We start from the raw sequence: 19,787 nt of genomic DNA on the forward strand, positions 1-19,787 counted from the left end.
TTCAGAGTCTGAATATCTTTTTCTTTTGAGCTATTTATAGCCTTGAATTATACTTTAAGTGTATTGAGTACACTTTTGTAAACAAATAATAGAATTTGAGTCATATTTCTAATTTCTCCAGAATTTGTAAACTATTTATGAATATTCTTAATTCATGGTAATGTATTTGTATCAAGTTAGTAACCGCATGTTTTCTTTTGTAATAAATAGGACACAATTGAAGAAACCAGTTACTTTCTCAGGACTTCGACCGAAATGGCCTTGTGAAATGTTCCAGCAAAGCCAATCTAGGAGCGTCTATCTACATGGACAATTATTCTTGCTACATTTAGTGTGGGTAATCAGGCCAAGTATATGGGACTGAAGCTTATTTTGAAGTTGGATTGGTTCTACCATGATTGTGGTAGACTGGAGACAGAAATATTGTATGTCCCAAAATTAATATAGCTCCCAACAACCAATCTCTTATCATACCTTTAACCGTAACCACCAGACACAAGGGTTGGGAGTAACAGCAGGGGTGGGAATGGGAGTTAGTGGGATTGCAACTTCCCTATCCTATTACCAATACTTGTACAAGGATTTTATGGAAAGCTTAGATGACAGTGCCCAAAGTATCGTCACCTTATAAAATCGGATGGACTCCTTGGCAGTGGTTGCTTTGCAAAATTGAAGGGGACTACATCTCCTAACTGCTGAAAAAGGTGGCTTAGGTCTTTTTCCTAGAAGAATGCTATTTTGATGTCAACCAATCAGGATTAATAAGGAATGCCACCTGAAAACTAGTTGACTGGGCCTCCAAAATATGACAACAGCAGTCTGGGTCATGGGGCACCTGAAGGGCACTAAGTTGGGTTTCATGGCTCCTTCTCTTGGCCAGCCCATTATTAATGATTATACTTGCCTTGGTTTTTGGACCATGTTTGTTAAATCTTTTAACCAAATCCATTTCCTTTTGCCTAGAGACCACTGCGTTAGACGATGAAGTGGCAAGATTTCTAGCCAGTTTCAGGTGAAGACACCACCAGCCATCAAGAAGCTACCCTGTCTCCACTAGATAGAGCAGGGTGACAGTTATGTGATCTCCAATAGGTAGGGACTGTGTCCCAAGTTAGTTAGCATGAAGCAGTTACAGAAGAAAGACCCTCAGTCTCTTGGCCTCCCATAAAGATTTAAGAGGATCATATCTCTCAGAGGGAAAATGAGGCAGGAGAATAAGGTCTAGAGGCAGGGACTAAGGCCAATTTGCGTTGACTTCCTAGAAGTCAATCAAAAGGAAAGCCCTACCGCTCCACACCTAAGTAACAAAAGGATCAGAGGCTACTCCCTTTGCAATCCCCTCGCCTTTTCTGTGTTGCAGATGAAAAATGAAAGTACCTCTGATTGGTCCCCTCCTGCAACCAATCAGACTGGTTGTGGGCCAAGTCTTCATTTACACAGGAGTATAACTTTATAACTTCACTTCAGCCTCTGAGTGTCACTTTCTGCAACCACTCAGACAGGTCATGGGCCACTATTTCATTTACATAGGGTGTACACCAACTAACCAATGGCAAACCTCTAGAGGGTATTTAAACCCCAGAAAATTCTGTAACCAGTGCTCTTGAGCCACTTGCTTGAGCCTGCACTCTGTGGAGTATACTTTCATTTCAATATATCTGTGCTTTTTTTCATTGCTTTGTGCATTTTGTCCAATTCTTTGTCCAAAATGCCAAGAACCTGGACACTCTCCACCAGTAACAGTTTGACCAGTTATTTATTTTATTACTTGGGATGGCATCTGGCTGCACGTAAGAGAAACCTGACAGAGGCCTAATTAAGCACAGTGTTTATTCTTCTCACGAATCAAGAAGTAGTCAGAGGTCAGCAATTCAAGCTGGTGTTAGCAGCTCCGTGAGGTATGTCAGCAAGGAGCTAAGCTCTGAGTCTTTTCACTAACATGACCTGAAGCATGTAGCTGCCTTCCTTATGCCTAAAAATGGCTCTGGTACTCAGATTTTATCTTCCTACTCAAAGTAGGGTGAAGAGATAAGAGCAAAGGCTCATGCTTGCCAAGTCTGTCCTTTTGTATCAGAAAACCCAGCAGCTTTATCAAGCATAATTCCACTTGTATCTCTTAACTTGCCAGAGCTGTCTCATGGCCGCCCTTAGCAGGAGTTGGGGAGATATTTTTAACTAGGCACATTACCACCTCCCCAACCCAAAGTGGAGCTATTGTTAATGAAAAAGATACAATAAGATGTTTATGAAATTCTTTGTAGCTATTAATGTCAGGTTTTTGAAATTTACTGACCTGGAAGAATACTCATAATGTAATGTCAAGTGAGAAGCAGGACAAAGAACATTTGCAGTACAACTGTATTTCTAACATTTTGTTTACACACAAGAAAGTATTTTGCTTAAAAATATAATTTACATATATACACACCCATACAGGGGAAATAACAAAATAATACTAGCTAATTTCTATAGAGTTGGCATTTTAAGTCAGAGGAGTATTGATGAATAGATGTAGTTTATTAATTTTTTTCCTGTATTTCCTAAATTTTCCATAGGGAACTTGTAGTTATCTTTATAACAGGAAAAAAATGTTATTTTAAAAAAACACCCCATATACTTTCAAAGTAGACCAAATTCAAACTATTTACACTTACTCATTTTCATCTTCGTTGTCAAAAGAAAGGAGGCTACTGTTTTTTATTTGTTTTTGTGAGTTCTTTTTGACTGAGTCCTGATTTATTTCATCTTCATGTGGCTTCTTCTTTTTTGAGCTTGCTGTTAAACCTGAACATTTTTCATTTGAGGGACGCTTGACTGGTTTTCGATATAGGATTCTTCCATCAGCTGAAGCTGGTTCTTCATCTGAGCAAAAACAGATTTTTAAGAACTTTCTTCTCTCCTCATTACTTTGTCTTTGAAAAATCTCATATTGTATTTAAGGATGTCCTTGAATCTGATTCAGTCTGATCCTCTCCATTGTTTCTAGCTAGATTGCCCGCAAGACAAGCAGTTACTGAATAAAAACACATGCTAAAGTATTCTATAATATTGTCAGCTCCCAGTTACAATTAGGTTGTATTTTTAAGTGTTTTGAAAGTGATTGGAACTACAGCATTTTCCCCTAAAGCAATGTAGTAAATGTTCAGAAATAATGAAAAATATACTACATAGCATACCAAACAGTAATGAAATAGACCTTTTTCGAGTGGTTTATAAGTCTAACCATCTATTCAAAAAAAAAATAGGATGCCTTTACTTAAACTCACACTTAATCCTATAACAACCCAATGGGTACAATTACTTCCATTTTACTGATAGGGAAATTAAGGCTGAGCGGTGTAATAACTTGCTCAAGGTTACACATCTGCTAAGTGTCAAAGCTAAGGCTTGAACCTGGAACTGTCTCCTTGAAACATACCACGCTACTAAATAAAATAAACAATTTCGTACCCTGGGCTCCTTAAATTGTTAGAAAAACCGGATTACTTTCAGACCTACCTGCTCTGGCAGCCTTTATTTCTGCTTTAATTTTCATGACTTCTTCAAGTGATAGGTCTCCCTTTTTCAAAACCACCACTTGAGGCTGTTCATCTTCTTTGTCACTGTGATCCCCATCTTCATCTGGGAGCTGAGGCTGAATTCTCTAGGGAAAAACACAAATACAACGTGTAGATCACTGATCTTTAGACAAACAGAACCACTGCCTCTAAGAGAAACTCTAATTATTCGTGAGAAGGGTATCTTTATTGAGTAAATGAATTTGGCAATGAATTTTAAGGAAACTCCAAAGAGACTAAGCTTGCCAAAGGAAACAGGTTTCACTGCCATTCACCCTGAAATGCCTGTCCAGTGATTCATTTCCATCTCAGCAGGACCCAGCTTGTAGTTACTAGTGTGAGGGGCTCTCTGCCTTGGGTACTGTTGTCATTCCTAGCCTACTCAGGCCAGCACTGTGTCAGTTGTTTGCTCCTCATCAACACTTTTCACCTGTCTCTTCTCTGACTTAGACAAGAAATAACCACCACCAAAGTATAGAAAGCAGCAAGTAAAACGTACTCTTTCTCTCACCTCTGCTTATCTTTTCGCCCTCCTAATACTAGCTTCAGTTTGGTAGATATCCTATTAGCTATTTTCCAAGTCTATAAAACTATGTAGGTACATAAAACTTTTTGTATACCAACAACACTGTACATGTTACTGTGACTTTTTTCTTATTTATGAAATTTCTCAAATATGAGGTACAGAGAATAACATAACAGAAACCATGTACTCCCTGTATATGTGTAACAAATGGTAATATTTTGCCAGTTGATTCAGATTTTTGAAATCTCACACACCATAAGAGCGCCACTCCCACGACTTAACTAAAAAAAAGTCTTTGCACAGTACTTTAAGACACATATAAAATTATTTGATTTAAAAAAAAGAATGCCTTGCATTTAATTACATATATGGTAATCTCATGATTTATTTGACCAGTATTTTGTAAATAAAAATTTTGCTTGTTTCCAGATTTTTTTCTACTATGAAAAAACTTTATATACACTTTTTTTGCTCACTTCTGGGAACTTATATGCCAGAACTTCTAATGTTAACAGTTACTAGAGGTGAAACTGTTGGGTTGAAAGGTATGCACACCAAAATGTGTTTTCACATGTTATTCAAACACAATCGCTCATTACTCCACCTCTCATAGAGTCTTCCTTGTTTCCTAAACAAGGCAACAAAGCCCTGCAAGAATTAGCCTCAGCCCATAACCACAGCTTTATCCCGTGCCACTCTGATGGCATCTAGGCTCTAGCAAGATTTGAGTACTTGGAGATTCATAAATACATTAGCTTCTTTGCTTTTCCTGTCTCTGAACAAGTTCCTACTGCCTATTAAGCCCCACTGCCCCTGGCCAACTCATACTCAAGCTGCCTTCCAGATTTAGAGCCTCTAGAAGTATTTACCTCCTCTTCTTTCTTATGCTGTGCATAGCTCATAGGTAGCAAATATTTCTGGAAGTCCCTGCTGTTTCCAGCCTGGGTAATAGCCAGACTCCGTCTCAAAAAAAAAAAAAAAAAAAGCCATTTTGTCAGGCTATAGCTGCCATGGATAATGATTCCTCTGATGCATCTGTGTCCTTATCTGGAATACGGGACGACGCTGTAACTGTAACTCACCCTGCGAACTCAGCTTTTGAGGTAAAGAAGTGAGAAAGAAGAGACAGGAAAGTGATCTTTCTTTCTTTACCATCTATCAAGGACCAGGCGGTTTACACGTCAGGTCATTTTTCAGGAACACAGTAACGCTCTGACAACTACAGATCTTCCTGAGCGTAGGGTGCTGTAGTCGCCTGAAAATAAACAGCCTGGGGTCGGATTCCACCGGAACTGGGGCCGAGCGCGGGTGAAAAGAGGGACCCGACAGCACCCAGCCTCCAAGTAGAGGCAAAAATTGGAAGTGGCAGGCGGGCCGCGCTTCCAAAGTATCACGACTGGCGAGAGCTCACCTTGGTCTCTACGGTGGGCCCCTCCCTGTAGCCGACCCGTTCCTTGAACCGAGCCAGGAACGCTGGCTCGGTTGGCCGCACGTAAGATACCTGGTTCCGCTTGCTCATGGTAGCTCCGGGTAAAGACAAGTTCCGCGAAGGATTGGCGACGATACAGAGGCCACGGCACTTAGCTGTGACGTCAACTGGGCTACGCCCCCGATGCGTAGGCCGGGCAACATGGCGGCCTCCTCGCGGGCGTCAACGTCTGATCCAAGCGCCAAATTTAAAATCGCGGCCATCTTGAGCGGGCGGAATTCAGTCGCGCGGCGCGTTCGGGAGGTGGGGGCATCAGCTGCATTGTTCTCGGGAACGAAGGGTGAGGGCGCTATGGCGCCCGGCTGCAAAAGTAAGTGTGGAGCCCCGGCTTCGTTACCCTATCTTTGCCCCCAAAAACAGCTGTGAAAGGATAGCAGCCTGTGACCACCCGCAAGGTTCTTGCTGGGCACGAGCTGCAGGAACTGACTGACCTGGGGTGGGAGCGGCGGGTGAGTTTGGGAATCCCTCTCTGTCGCTCAAAGACAATAGGCTGGCCATAAAGCTCACCCCTTCCTTCTGTATTCTGTGCGCATGCTAATAGTCTGGCGTATTTATAGGCGCTCAAGGTGAGCCCTGGACCTGCCGTTCTTCCCTTTCTTTCCCTCGGTTCTGCTGTTTCTTCGCAGCCCTCTTCCCACATCCTGACCAGGGCTACCTCTCCAGATATCCTTGTCTCACAATCAGCTTTTGCTCCCACTAGCTTCTGCATGTTTCCACATTTCTGACCTTCCTGTAAGGAAGGATTTATTTATGTTCCAAACACTCTTCCTCTTCTTTCCTTAAATAAATAGAATGTTAAAACACAGGTGTCAGCAATGTCTTTATATTCTCACAGTCTATTTTCACTTAAAGGAGACCTGTCCGATTTCTTTCTCTTTTTCACGGAGAGCACTATTATTTTTGTTTACTGTAAACCCTTCAGTTTTCACTAGTCATTTGCTGTTCCTGTGTACATGCACCACTTATTACATTGCCACATCTCTTAAGGAGTCTTGTTTTTTAAAGCTGATTATGAGCTGATTTAATGCGATCTTTGTGAGTGGTCTGAATGGTAATGAGGAGAGGCCTAGATTAGATGATTAAGAATTTGTGAACTTCTGTCATTTGAGGTTTCCAACAGCGTTAATGTTTCTAGCTTTCTGTCAATTGTAATTGCTTTTGATAGGTTTGTTGTTTTATTAACCTTTTAGGTCGATCACCTCATTATCTGAACATCTCTTTATGCTATCTTTTTCTGTCTAAAATATTTATTTTCCTTCATCATTTTCAGTATTCAAGGACGATGAGCTCACAAAATAGTACCTTATCGGAGAGAAATGTTCATCCTGCTTTCTGAACAATCATACTGTTTTTTCTTACTTATAGATCAGGTCACTAAATTTGGACTCAAGCAAAAAAATTTGATGCCTGTGACATAAGTAGAGCACCTGCTTATTTAATGAGATATGTATATGTGACTAAGGGCTCTTGTCTGAAAACCAGATTTGAGAACTTAAGTTGTAGGAACACTCTCGTTTATGATGGTGGTGATGCCATGGGAAACTTTTCCACTCCCTTAAGTTTGTTGGCAAAATTGAGGTTGATGACTTCTCAGGTAAAGTGCTTCTTGCATTCCCAGCAGCCCAGAGGCCTGGAGCATGAAGTGGGAACACATGGGAGAAGAGAGCCCATGTAGTGGTCTTTGCAACTTTTATTTTGTGACCATGAAGGCTATCTCTAGAGACATCATTGGCACCAGGTGTTGCTGACTGTGAAATCATAGAATGAAAAAGTGAAATATTACCCTTATGAAACTGATTGTATTTACAATTCCCCTTTTTTGTTGTTTGTTTTTTGAGACAGAGTCTTGCTCTGTCACCCAGACTGGAGTGCACTGACGCAATCTCGGCTCACTGCAATCTCTGCCTCCTGGGTTCAAGCAATTCTCATGCCTCAGCCTCCCAAGTTGCTGGGACTACAAGTGTGCACCACCACACCCGGCTAATTTTTTGTATTTTAGCAGAGACAGAGTTTCACCATGTTGCCCTGATCTTGAATTCCTGAGCTCAAGCAATCCATCTGCCTTGTCCTCCCAAAGTGCTAGGATTACAGGCGTGAGTCACTGCACCTGGCTTAATATTTCCTTTCTGAACCTAGTCATGTTTGGGTAAATGACTGGTGAGTATTTATCTAGACTGCAGAGTAAAGCATCCAATGGTCTTTTTAAAGCAGGAAGACTCTTTAAAAGACTTACTGTTTTGTTGAGGTATAACTTCGTGCAGTCAAAGGCACAAATCTTAATATTGTTCAACAAATTTTAAACATATGAATACACTCCTGTAACCACTATCCAGATCAAGAAATAGAACTGTTTCTGTACTCCAGAAAGTTCCCTGTGACCCTTCCTAGTCAATAACTACCCCATCCCCAACCTTTACTCTGATTATTATCATCACTGATTAGTTTTGCTTCTATTCTTGAACTTTTTTATTTTTATTTATATTTTTTTAAGAAAAAGGAAGAAAGAAAGAAAAAAAAAAGAATGAAGAAGAGGAAGAAAAAGGAAGAGAAAGAGGGAGCGAGAACGGGAATATTGCTTTATTGCCCAGGCTAGAATGCAGTCTGAAAATGGGAATTGAAAACCTCTTTTATGCCAATAATTGTGCTTAACAATGGAGACAGGAAGGAATAAGGGAAGAAAATAACAAACAAGCAGCCAACCAATATTTCATTTAAACCTATGAAATGCTATGCAATTATTGAGGAGTGATTTACTTCCAATTATGTAGTCACTTTTGGAATGGGTGTGATATGGTACTGATAAGAATGTATGTTTTGTGTATTTGAAGTGGAGAGTTCTATAAATGTTTATTAAGTTTACTTGTTCCGGGTCTGAGTTCAAGTCCTGGATATCCTTGTTAATTTTCTATCTCGTTGATCAGTCTAATATTGACAATGTGATGTTACAGTCTCCCACTATTATTGTGTGGGAGGCTAACTCTCTTTATAAGTCATTAAGAACTTGTCTTATGTATCTGGGTGCTCCTGTATTGGGTGTGTGTATATATAGGATCGTTAGCTCTTCTTGTTGCATTGATCCTTTTACCATTATGTAATGTCCTTCTTTGCCTCCTTTGATCTTTGTTGCTTTAAGGTCGATTTTATCAGAGGTGAGAATTGCAACTCCTGCTTTTTATTTATTTATTTATGTTTGCTCTCCATTTGGTTGGTAAATCTTCCTCTGTCCCATTGAGTCTTTGTGTATTGTTGCATGTGAGATGGGTCTGGATACAGAGTACCGATGGGTTTTGGCTTTTTATCCAGTTAATAGTATATATGAGTTTAATACTGCCATTTGATGCTAGCTGGATATATTTTTGGAAAGGCCGATACTGGTTGCTCCTTTATATGTGTAGTGCTTCTTTCAGAAGCTTCTGCAAAGCAGGCCTGGTGATGGTAAAATCTCTAAGTACTTGCTTGTTTGCAAAAGATTTTATTTTTCCTTCGCTTTTGAAGCTCAGTTTGGCTGGATATGAAATTCTGGGTTGAAAGTTCTTTTCTTTAAGGATGTTGAATATTGGCCCCCACTCTCTTCTGGCTTGTAGGGTTTCTGCTGAGAGATCTGCTGTAAGTATGATAGGTTTCCCTTTGTGGGTCACCTGACCTTTCTCTCTAGCTGCTCTTAGTATTTTCTCCTTCATTTCAACCCTAGTGAATCTGATGATTATGTGCCTTGGGGTTGGTCTTCTTGAGGAATATATTTGTGGTGTTCTCTGTATTACCTGGAGTTGAATATTGTCCTGTCTTACTAGGTTGGGAAAGTTTTCCAGAATAATCTCCTGAAGAGTATTTTCCAACTTGGATTCATTCTCGTCACATTCAGGTACACCTATCAAATGTAGATTAGGTCTTTTCACATAGTCCCATATTTCTTGGAGACTTTGCTCATTCTTTTTTATCCTTTTTTCTCTAATCTTGACTTCTTGTTTTATTTTGTTAAGTTGGTCTTCGAACTCTGATATCCTTTTCTCTGCTTGATCAATTCAACTGTTAAAACTTGTGCATTCTTCGTGAAGTTCTCGTGTTGTGTTTTTCAGCTCCATTAATTCACCTATATTCCTCTCCAAATTGTCTATTCTCGTTAGCATTTCGTCAAACCTTTTTTCAAAGTTCTTAGTTTCTTTGCATTGGGTTAGAACAAGTTCTTTTAATTCACAGAGGTTTCTTATCATCCACCTTCTGAAGCCTACTTCTGTTAATGGAGCGCACTCATTCTCCATCAGGGCTTGTTCCGTTGCTGATGAGGAACTGTGATCACCTGCAGAGGGAGAGGCATTCTGATTTTGGGTATTCTCAGCCTTTTTACGCTGGTTTCTTCCCATCATTGTAAATTTATCCACCTGTCGTCTTTGTGATTTCCGACTTTCAAATTAGGTTTCTGAGTGGACGTCAAACTTGTTGATTCCCAGCGCCGAAATCTGAGCAATCCACTGCGCTGGCCAAAGCAGCGGCATCAAGATTGATGGTGCTTTTCTGCCCGGGAATCGGCCAAAAGGGGACCCAGTCCCACTCACTCTGCACCAAGAACCGCTGCGCTGAGGCGCCAGCAAAACCGCCGCGCCGGCCACAAGAGTTGCACTAGCGACCCGTGGGGCTCCTCCACTGGGAATCTCCTGGTCCGTGAGCAACAAAAATTCGTCTGAAAGTGTGGCGTCCTCTCGTTCTCTGCACTTTCACTAGGAACTACTATCCCGAGCTGCTAGTGGTCAGCCATCTTGGATCTCTCTCCTCTTGAACTTAATATAAATGGTACAATATGTATTCTTTTTATTCTGGTTTCTTTAACTGAACATTACGTCTGTGAGCATAGTCCATCATTGTATGTAGCAGCAGTTCTTTTTCATTGCTGTGTAGTGTTCTATTATGTGAGTATACCATGTGTCAGGCCTCCATGTGCAAGCCCAGACCCAGGAAGTCTGAAGTCCTGCCTGCCTTGGCTGATGGCCCACTCCCACCCCCACTCCCCGCCTGCGTTTGCCATTATTCCTAATTGCCCAGCGGAGCTTCCCCATTCCTCACATTAAGCTTCTTACCCCACCCTGCCATCGTAACTGTTCTTGCTCTGTGAATATACTTCTGCCCCACCCTTCCATCTTAACTACTCTTAGGTCTTACCCCACCTGCCATTGTAACTGAACTTATGGTAATGTATACTCCTTGGCCTCACCCCCACCACTGTAACTGATCTTCCTCTTAACACTACTACACATCCCAAACCTATACACATCTCAAACCTATAAAAGCAACTGTTATCCTACCACCCTTCACTGACACCCTTTTCGGCCTCAGCCCACCTTCACCCAGGTGAATAAACAGCCATGTTGCTCACACAGAGCCTGCTTATGGGGTCTCTTCATGCAGAGCTCGAGTTTTAAAACCATGATTTGTTTATTCTCCTGTTGGTTGACATTTGAAAGAATTTTATAGTGAATGCCTATAGACTTCTTTTTTTTCCTTTTCTTTTCTTTTTTGAGACAGAGTCCTGCTTTGTCACCCAGGCTGGAGTGCAGTGGTACAATCTTGACTCACTTCAACCTCCATCTTTGTTCAAGCGATTCTCCTTGAGAATTTTAGATTCCTTTTAGTTTTACCAGAAAGTCACATGTAAGTGCAGATCAGTATCCATCTGATCAGTTTCCATCTGATATATTTCCCTCCTATACTGTTAAACCTTTGATATTGCTCCTTAGGAAAGCTGAGCAATATCCAAAGCTGTGTTTGGATATGCCCACCTTTATCCTGTGATGACAGTGGTTTTGATAGGGATTTCCCTGACTGCATACAGCTGTTAAAATCCAGTAATTGTTAGCTGATTGCCTTATTGTTTTCTAACGATGCCCTGGGGCATATATTATCTTACAAACTACTGTAATTCTTTTTTTTTTGAGACGGAGTTTCACTCTTGATACCCAGGCTGGAGCGCAATGGCGCGATCTCGGCTCACCGCAATCTCCGCCTCCTGGGTTCAGGCAATTCTCCTGCCTCAGCCTCCTGAGTAGCTGGGATTACAGGCACGCGCCACCATGCCCAGCTAATTTTTTGTATTAGTAGAGACGGGGTTTCACCATGTTGACCAGGATGGTCTCGATCTCTTGACCTTGTGATCCACCCGCCTCGGCCTCCCAAAGTGCTGGGATTACAGGCTTGAGCCACCGCGCCCGGCCTACAAACTACTGTAATTCTTGCTCCTTTGAAGGAGTAGTTTCTGAGGTCCTCTTTGATATTTGTTGTGACTCCAGTGTAGCTACTGCTAGTTGTCTTATTTCCCATTGTCTTCTGGCAAGCCAACAGCCCTGCAATTTAGCTTGTATCTTGAATGTCTTCCTAATTGCTTTCATTAAAACCCATACTGTTCCTGAGAGTGCCCTCAGGTTTGAACATCACTCTGTTGCCCAGGCTGGAGTGCAGTGGTGCGATCTTGGTTCACTGCAACCTCCCCCTCCTGGGTTCAAGCGATTCTTCTGCCTCAGCCTCCTAAGTAGCTGGGACTACAGGCATACACCACTACGCCTGGCTGATTTTTTGTATCTTTAATAGAGATGGGGTTTCATCATATTGGCCAGGTTGGTCTCAAACTCCTGACCTCATGATCCACCTGCCTCAGCCTTCCAAAGTGCTGGGATTATAGGCATGAGCCACCATGCCTGGCCTTTTTTTTTTTTTCTTTGAGATGGAGTCTCGCTCTGTCACCTAGGCTGGAATGCAGTGGTGTGGACTCGGCTCACTGCAACCTCCACTTCCTGAGTTCAAGTGACTCTCCTGCCTCAGCCTCCCAAGTAGCTGAGATTATAGGCGTGCACCACTGTGCCCAGCTAATTTTTGTTTTGCATTTTTAGTAGAGATGGGGTTTCACCATGTTGGTCAGGCTGGTCTCAAACTCCTGACCTCAAATGATCCACCCACCTCAGCCTCCCAAATTGCTGGAATTACAGGCATGAACCACCTGTAATCTGTTTATGGGCTGATTCTTCCTGTAGGCAAAATCTCTGAGCCTGTGCACTAGAGTTGGGGATGAGGTTAATGGGATAATGGCAGACTTGTCTCTGAATGATACCCTTTCTAGTTGCTAAGCATTTTGTGGGGAGGGTGTGGAGTATAGCAGCCTCTGGTCTTCTAGACTTTCCTCTCCTGTGTGGAACCACTGCCTAATAAGTTAGAGCAAGGGTGATCAGGGCCCCAGTGTTCTCAGCATGCAGTTGCAAGGTGAGGGCTAGGTGGGAGAAGGGAGAGCCCCCACCTCTCAACCACACTTGTCTGGGACTTTACCTCAGCATCAGATAGCTAGCCTGAGACGCTGACACACATCCTGCTACTCTGTAGAAGAAACCCCTGGAATTGGGAGCTGGAGGGATCCCTGTGTTCCTAGATGCTGCAATCTACAGTGGAGTATTTACCTTGCTGAGATGGGAGGGAGACTGCAATCTTGGTTCAAATAACACAGGATCACCTTTCTTGATGAATTTTCATAAATTTTCTTGAACAGATGTTTCTTTGTTTGCTGTTTGCGTTTGGGAACATTTCCAGAGGTTTTTTTTTTTTTTTTTTTAATTTTACCAGTTTCACTGGGGAGTGGGTCAGTGGAGTTCCTCATAGTGTCATGGCAGAAGTCAATCTCTGACTTCTTTTTTAAAAGAATTATTCTGCCTGCTAGGTTGAGAAAAGTGGGAGGTGGGGGAGAGAAAGAAGCAGAGAGATTGTAGTAATAACACAAGAAAGAGATGTTGCTGGCTTGGTTCCACACTGTAGCAGTGGATTTGGCAAGAAGTTACAGAATTATAGCCAAAGCTTTGCTGAGATTGGATATGAAGAGTGAGAAAGAACAGGGTTAGGGATGACTATATGGTTTTTGGCCTAAGCAACTGGGAAGTTGAAGTTAATGGAGATGGAGAAACACATTTGGGGTAGAGGTGAGGTGACCAGCTCAATTTTAGATACATTAAATTTGATTCATTGCCCACTGCATATCCAGTTAGAGATATCAAATAGGTAATTAGTTGTAAGAGTATAGAGCTCAGGAGAGCAGTCCAAGAAAAAGAAATTTGGGAATCATCAATTTATACCTAGTATTTAAAACCAGGCCAGGTGCAGTGCCTTTCAAAATATAACCACGCCTGTAATCCCAGCAATTTGGGAGGCTGAGGTGGGCAGATCACGAGGTCAGGAGATCGAGACTCTCCTGATCAACATGGTAAAACCCTGTCTCTACTAAAATACAAAAAATTAGCCAGGCATGGTGGTGTGCAACTGTATTTTAGCTACTTGGGAGGCTGAGACAGGGGAATTGCTTGAACCCAGAAGGTGGGTATTGCATTGAGCCATCGCGCCACTGCACTCCAGCACTCCAGCAACAGAGCAAGACTCTGTTTCAAAAAAACAACAACAACAAAAGCCACTGATGCAGGATTTTTTGCTCCTTAGTTCAGCTTGTAGCAGGAGCAGCCGTGGGAAATGGATCTCTTGGATACCGAATACAGGAGGAAGGAGTTTATTCGGCCGGGAGCAAGGTGGCATATTTGCCTAACAGCCAAGCTCCCATAACAAAGGAAGGTTCCATCTTTATATAGGCTTATACTTTAGATGTTACACGTGGAAGAATCTTAGGTTTATAGCTTAACATATGAAAAGGGTCTCGGTTTACAGTCTCAAGAATTACATATGAAAAGGGTTTCGGTTTACAGTCTTAGGAATTACATATGAAAAGGATCTCGGTTTACAGTCTCAGGAATTACATATGAAAAGGGCTTTGGTTTACAGTCTTAGGAATGAAAAGGCAAAGTTTACAGTCTTAGGAAAAAGGGGAAGTTGATTTGAGATGCCTGGGTCTCCCTCTTCAAGCTAAAATCCAGGTTCTTGTTTCACAACCAGGAAAAATCAGGCATGCAGACATATTGAAAGTTGAAGAGAGTGGAATTTATTAAAAGGAAGCTCTCAGTGAAAAAAAATGTGTCCTGCCAACAGGCTCCCACCTCACAGATTAAATACCAGGCCAGGCTTCACCCCCTGCATAAGGTACAAAATCCCAGTGGCTCCACCCCATTCTCCCATGCGTGCCCTTAGTCTAAGCCACTCCACATTTATTTATTTCCCTTACTGAGCATGTATTAAGGGACAGAATTTTTCAGTGACCTGGAAGGCACTTGGCTATCTCCTGTCTCTATCATTACCCCCTCTAAATAAGTACATCTGACTGCCTTTAGAATAAAGATAAGGACAAAGACCAGTCTTAACTGCTTCCTGCTGACAGGGGGTGCTGTGCTGGGAAAATGACAGTCAGATCTCCTTAAGAGGCCAATCTAAGGGTTCCCAGCAGAAGGAACCATTATCCAAGGCTTCAGTTGCATGACTGGAGTTTGATGGTCTGAAGGTGAGAAGAGACAAACTGGTTTATTAGAAAACATGTATCAAAACATAAACAAGAATGGAGTAAGGAAAGCTCGAAAATCCTGAGGCCTTTTATGGGTTTGTACAGGGAAGAGGGAGGCCAAATGTCCGATTGGTTAAAAAATATTTTTACCCTTTTTCTGGCATGTCAGTCTTCTGGGTTACCTTTCTATGAGCCCAATCTTAAGACAATCTCAAGTTTAAGGTTTGGAAAACTAATTTTTCCAAGTTTAGAGGATGGATCCAAGGGGAGTGTCCTGTAGTAAGGGGACACAATTACGTATCTGTAAAGAGAGGACACAGGAGGAAAAGGAAAAAAGGTGTTTTTTTTTTTTTTTTCAAAGGAGTCCCAAGGTTTCAGGTTGCATTCAAAAAGGGTACAGATTGAAGATGAATGGCTACCCATTAAGAAAGAGGGGAGCAGTTGTCCCTGGTTCCTTTCACTTCCTAGAAAATACTGAGGGTAGGTGAGGGAGACAGAAAGTGAAGTGTCCCTTTTTATTTCTTCTGTCCTTATATCTCCACAACCTGGCAACCATAACAGGGTACCACCCATGGATGTCAAAGAGGTTTTCCCCCATGTTAACAGGGAGGCCTATGAGGTAGTAATATCTACTCTTACCCACCTACACCCTGTCTCTCCTGCTGTCAGTAGCCTTTGAGTTCTCCAGACCTCATTTATGTCATGGATACTAGCATGCCATTTATCCATTAAGCAAGAGGCTTGGCTAAATCGGCAGGAATTAGTCATGCTCACCTGTGCTGTGCTTTCAACTTCCATTATCATCTGCCTCTGGATCCCTCAGATCCAGGTTTTTTTTTTCCTTAGGGCTTTGACCTAAAGCTTGGAATTGAGTTTGGGGCCAAAAATGTGTCTTGGGTTGTATGGACTCCTTATAAGCTGAATGCTAAGGCGAAGCTGTGGAAGTGAGTCCTCCTCCAACAAGGGAAAGAAAAGGATGTCCTGTGACATGCCCAGATAACTGGTGGCTATAGTTATGCTTGCTAAGATTTGGGTGCATGGGGCTTGGCTTTGGTTAGCTCCCTTGGTCTTACTTTCCCAAAAAGGAAACCTCTGGGTGATAGGCATCCTGTTTATTCCCACCACCTAGCAAGATTTGTAGGATAATTGCTCAGAACTAGAATATCGATTCAGATTTTTACATTACCCATCCCCCTTTGTTCCTTCTGTGCTGCAGCTGGAGATATCTGGTTGGATCACAGGAATAAGCAGGGTTAGTTTTTAAATGAACTAGGCAAAAAACTTAAAAGCAACAAATGGGTCTAGAATTTAATGATGATAAATTTTAAAACATAATTTCTCTCCCTCCAGTCCTCATTTTTCTTAAAAACAAACCGTAATAGGACTGAGTTGTTTGCAAAATAGACTTTAGTCTTATATGTGGCTTGATTATTTGCATAAAGGGCAGCAAGAATAATTATTTTTATGTACAACTTTTAGATTGGCTTTGATAGAACTCTGTTCCACGAGGAATCTCAGATAGGGCTTTCTGAAGCCCAGCCCAGCCATGGGTTTGTACCCTCAAATACCTGTTAGTTAGGTAAACTCCTCTCTTCTTGAGGTCCCAAGAGAATAGGGCTCCTGGGCCTGTTAAGAAGTGACATTTTTGACTCACCGCAGGTTATGAACACTGTATGGGGAACACTGTACTTGGGACCATTTTTCCCAAGGGGCTTTTAGCAGCTCTGCAAGTCAAACTTGACTCCTTAAAGGGAACCATACCCTTCAAGTCAAAGGCCTTGGTAAAACAACCAGTTTCTCTAGTTGCATTCTGTTACAAAGAAAATGGAATCTTATTGCACTGATGCAAACAACTATATTGTCATAAGTTAGGAATACTCACAACTAGTTTCCAAATTGTGGAGAAGCCAGGCAGAGAGAGAGAGAGAGGGAGAGAGACAAACATGCTCCAAATTTTGTTCACAGGAGTATATGTTACTCAATTATTAAAGGCTGTAAATAGCTCAAAATAAGTTTCCTTGACTCTGAAAAATAAAATAAGGATCAGCAATGTTCCAAGCAAAATTCAAAAAGATTACTTCAGTTTTGTATTAGTTAAGTCCATTCAGTTAACTCTGGTTTTGCTTGATATTCGTGAACATTTCAGCTCTTCATTAGTCCTGTTTGTTTTTTCTTTATTCTAATGTCACAATCTCCAAAGTTATCAGAAACCTGCATTTGAGAGCACCATCTTTTGAAGAGGATGAAAACAACACAACAATTGTCTGAATAACAAAATGTCCAGGGTACATTCAGAAACACAATTGACAAATCAGTTTGGTTATCTCTGTGGTTTACAATAATTTAACATAACAACCTTAATTGTGATTGATAGCATATACTCATGAGGGGCCCTAAGATAATTCTGATGGCCTGAGACTCCTTGGAAAAAAAACAGAAAAAGACATCATGGATTCCATTTTGACAGCCAGGCATTAGAATATAACAAATCCCATACAATTTTGGAACATATATTAATATTATTCCCTAAAATATAACCTGAAGAAGATTAAACATCATTTTGGCAATCCCATGTACCTAAGCATGTCAGGTAATCCTGTTTACCTCTCTTCTGGATGCTCCAAGGGCCCTCTGTAGCATCCAAAAGCCAGGGGTCAGGAAAGAAAATTTTGAAACTGAAGTTTGACTTTGGGAAGTCCATTAAATATGTTAGAGGTCTGAAACTTGATGTTATGAACTAGAATTCCAGATTACCATATTTTGCCAAAATGATGACTCAAATTTTAAAAAGCAAAAACCTTTTATAACCCTTTACAGATTTTTCCTAAAGAGCAGATTAGTGCCTTAAGAGAACTTTGTTGTGCTTTTATTTCAATGCTTAATTTATGGAAAAGCCATATAATAGCCCTCTGAATTTAGTCAGTATGTTAACATGTGGAATTTTTTTTCCAAGATTAATTTTTACAGTCCTTCCACAACTTGTTTAAACATTTAGCTTTATCTTATCAAATTCAAAACGATCCTTTAACCCTAGGCAAAAATGTTTGTTTTGATGATATCTGCATTTTATCAATAATTTTTTTTTGTTGTTAGAAATTTCTTTATTATTACTTATTCTTATTAAGCGCCAGCTTAATACAGCAGAAAATTTCAAATCACCCTTGATAACACACTTTCTTTTCTCCTACCCGAATTCTTGATCAAGAGTTTTTCAAGTAAAGACATGCTCTTCTCTCTTCTGTATAAAACTTTATTAAATAAAGGCAAAAAGATTGTGTATATCTTGCTGGAAAATGCTGCCCAGGGCTCTGGAGATGGTGGCTGCCCAAGCTCCCTTCACTGTCCAGGTCCTGAAAGACTCTTGTTCATGAACTGTCTCTTCACAAAGCAAGTCCACCACTTGCTGGGTTTATCATTCTGAGGGTTGAAAACTTGCTCACAAAGTCTCAGTCCAGTCTCTTGCCTTAGCTGTTGTAAATAGGCTCTCATCACTTCATCTTCCTGTTTGTTTGCAGGTTTGGCATAAATCGCATTAAGTGGAAAACCAGGCTCTCCAGGCATGGGAAAATTAGTGATTCCCAGTGTATACATTTCTTTCTCACCTTGGCTTTTGGAATTGTACTTTTGGAGTTTCTTCAGCACTCAGAAATGTAGAGAGTTATATATATCAGGGTCCTATCAGCTTCATTCTTAATTTCATAGTTCTTGAAGAAGACATTGGCCTTGAAGTAATAGATGGCTTCATCCACAATATCTGTATCTTTTGTCTCTCTGGGGGCAGGTCCTTTGAATTGACTTCTGATAGGTAACAGTGCCATGTTTCCAATGGGTTTGGTGTCAGGATCCATGAGAGAAGAGTGGTAAGCCGGCATCTTGGCAGTGCCTGGGTTTCAACCAAGAGGAGCAGGATTGAGTTCCAGTGATGCGCTTCCGGTCTGGCAGCCCGGGTGGAATAGCTTATCAATAATTTTTAAGGCTGTTTTTATTTCTCAAAGATTAAAGTCACTTGAACTAAAAGGTACCACAGCTTTTTTTTTCCTTTAAGAAATATTTGATCTAAGTGCTTATTTTCCTTTAAGCCAATTAATTAGAACTCTTTTTTTATAGACATCACGCACACACAACACATACATAACTACACAGGCAGAAGAAGATCCAGTAGCTATAAGATTTTCTGTTCATCACTTTCCTAACTGGCTTCTGAGTGGGGCCCTTTAAGAGCAGGGCTAAGAAAGCATATAGTTTCTAGGGCCTAGTAAACAGGTACAGCTGGAAGACAAAAACAGATTTTGAGAGGGATCCATCCACCTCCAATTCCTGGGACTCCATTAGGAAAACAAGTTACAAAATGGAATCCATGGAGTTTTTTCTGTTTTCCCAAGGAGTCTAAGGCCATCAGAAATTATCTTAGGGCCCCTAATTTGTGCATTAAGAGTGGCAAGACAAAATGGAGACAAAGAATTCAGTTGACTGAGAAAAAAAAAACCTTCCCCAGCAAAATAAGATCCAAGAAGAGAAAAATATATACCTATAACTTGGGTATCCACTTTTAACTAAGCTGAGCTGTTTTTAAGAAAATCTTTTTAATCCCTTATTACCCAACATTAGCCATGCCAAGTGGCCAGCATTTCTGCCTTCTAAACTTTACCAAAGGTAACCTCCCAGGTGCTCAGAGAAAGGAAAATTCAGGGTGATTCGTGGAGGGGAAGACAATCAACAAATGGCAAACGTTACACAGATATCAAACCAGAAAGGATTTATTCTTCAAGCCAGGATTGAACTTAGGCCGCATTATAAAATGGCAGAGGCTAA

General features: G+C 41.2%; 2 protein-coding genes and 1 pseudogene across 3 annotated transcripts in view; 1 reads left to right on the plus strand and 2 right to left on the minus strand.

Annotated features, from left to right (window-relative positions):
• Positions 1-2,344: 2,344 nt before the first annotated feature.
• On the minus strand, positions 2,345-5,662 carry KIAA1143 (KIAA1143 ortholog). 2 transcript variants are annotated; one of them, XM_012470755.3, is made up of 3 exons: positions 5,585-5,662; positions 3,499-3,643; positions 2,345-2,862 (listed from the first exon to the last, which is right to left on the minus strand). In XM_012470755.3, exons 1-3 carry the CDS (start codon positions 5,600-5,602, stop codon positions 2,651-2,653), a joined length of 375 nt encoding a protein of 124 aa, XP_012326178.2. In that variant the 5' UTR covers positions 5,603-5,662; the 3' UTR covers positions 2,345-2,650. The 2 variants fall into 2 exon arrangements, with proteins under 2 accessions (XP_012326178.2, XP_012326177.2); XM_012470754.3 differs by having other exon boundaries at positions 5,495-5,649.
• A 119-nt stretch (positions 5,663-5,781) lies between these two features.
• The window catches only part of KIF15 (kinesin family member 15), a 78,759-nt gene continuing 64,753 nt past the window's right edge, over positions 5,782-19,787 (plus strand). The window contains exon 1 of the mRNA XM_012470756.3: positions 5,782-5,882. Within this exon, the coding sequence (XP_012326179.2) occupies positions 5,864-5,882 (19 nt within the window). The 5' untranslated portion in view covers positions 5,782-5,863. The remainder of the gene's footprint in view (positions 5,883-19,787) is intronic.
• LOC105729816 (actin-related protein 2/3 complex subunit 3-like) lies at positions 18,282-18,847 on the minus strand (annotated as a pseudogene).

Source organism: Aotus nancymaae, unplaced genomic scaffold, assembly GCF_030222135.1.
Source record: "Aotus nancymaae isolate 86718 unplaced genomic scaffold, 86718_ANA_hifiasm-v0.15.2.pri h1tg000067l, whole genome shotgun sequence".
Lineage (NCBI taxonomy): Eukaryota > Metazoa > Chordata > Mammalia > Primates > Aotidae > Aotus > Aotus nancymaae.

Bases quoted from the DNA above. Each gene is read 5' to 3' on its own strand.
- KIAA1143 (XM_012470754.3), bottom strand. From the start codon at position 5,602: ATGAGCAAGCGGAACCAGGTATCTTACGTGCGGCCAACCGAGCCAGCG. The intron at 3,644-5,494 runs GTGAGCTCTCGC...GTTTTTCCCTAG, and splicing joins GGCCCACCGTAGAGACCAAG to AGAATTCAGCCTCAGCTCCC. The intron at 2,863-3,498 runs GTAGGTCTGAAA...GTTTTTGCTCAG, and splicing joins AATAAAGGCTGCCAGAGCAG to ATGAAGAACCAGCTTCAGCT.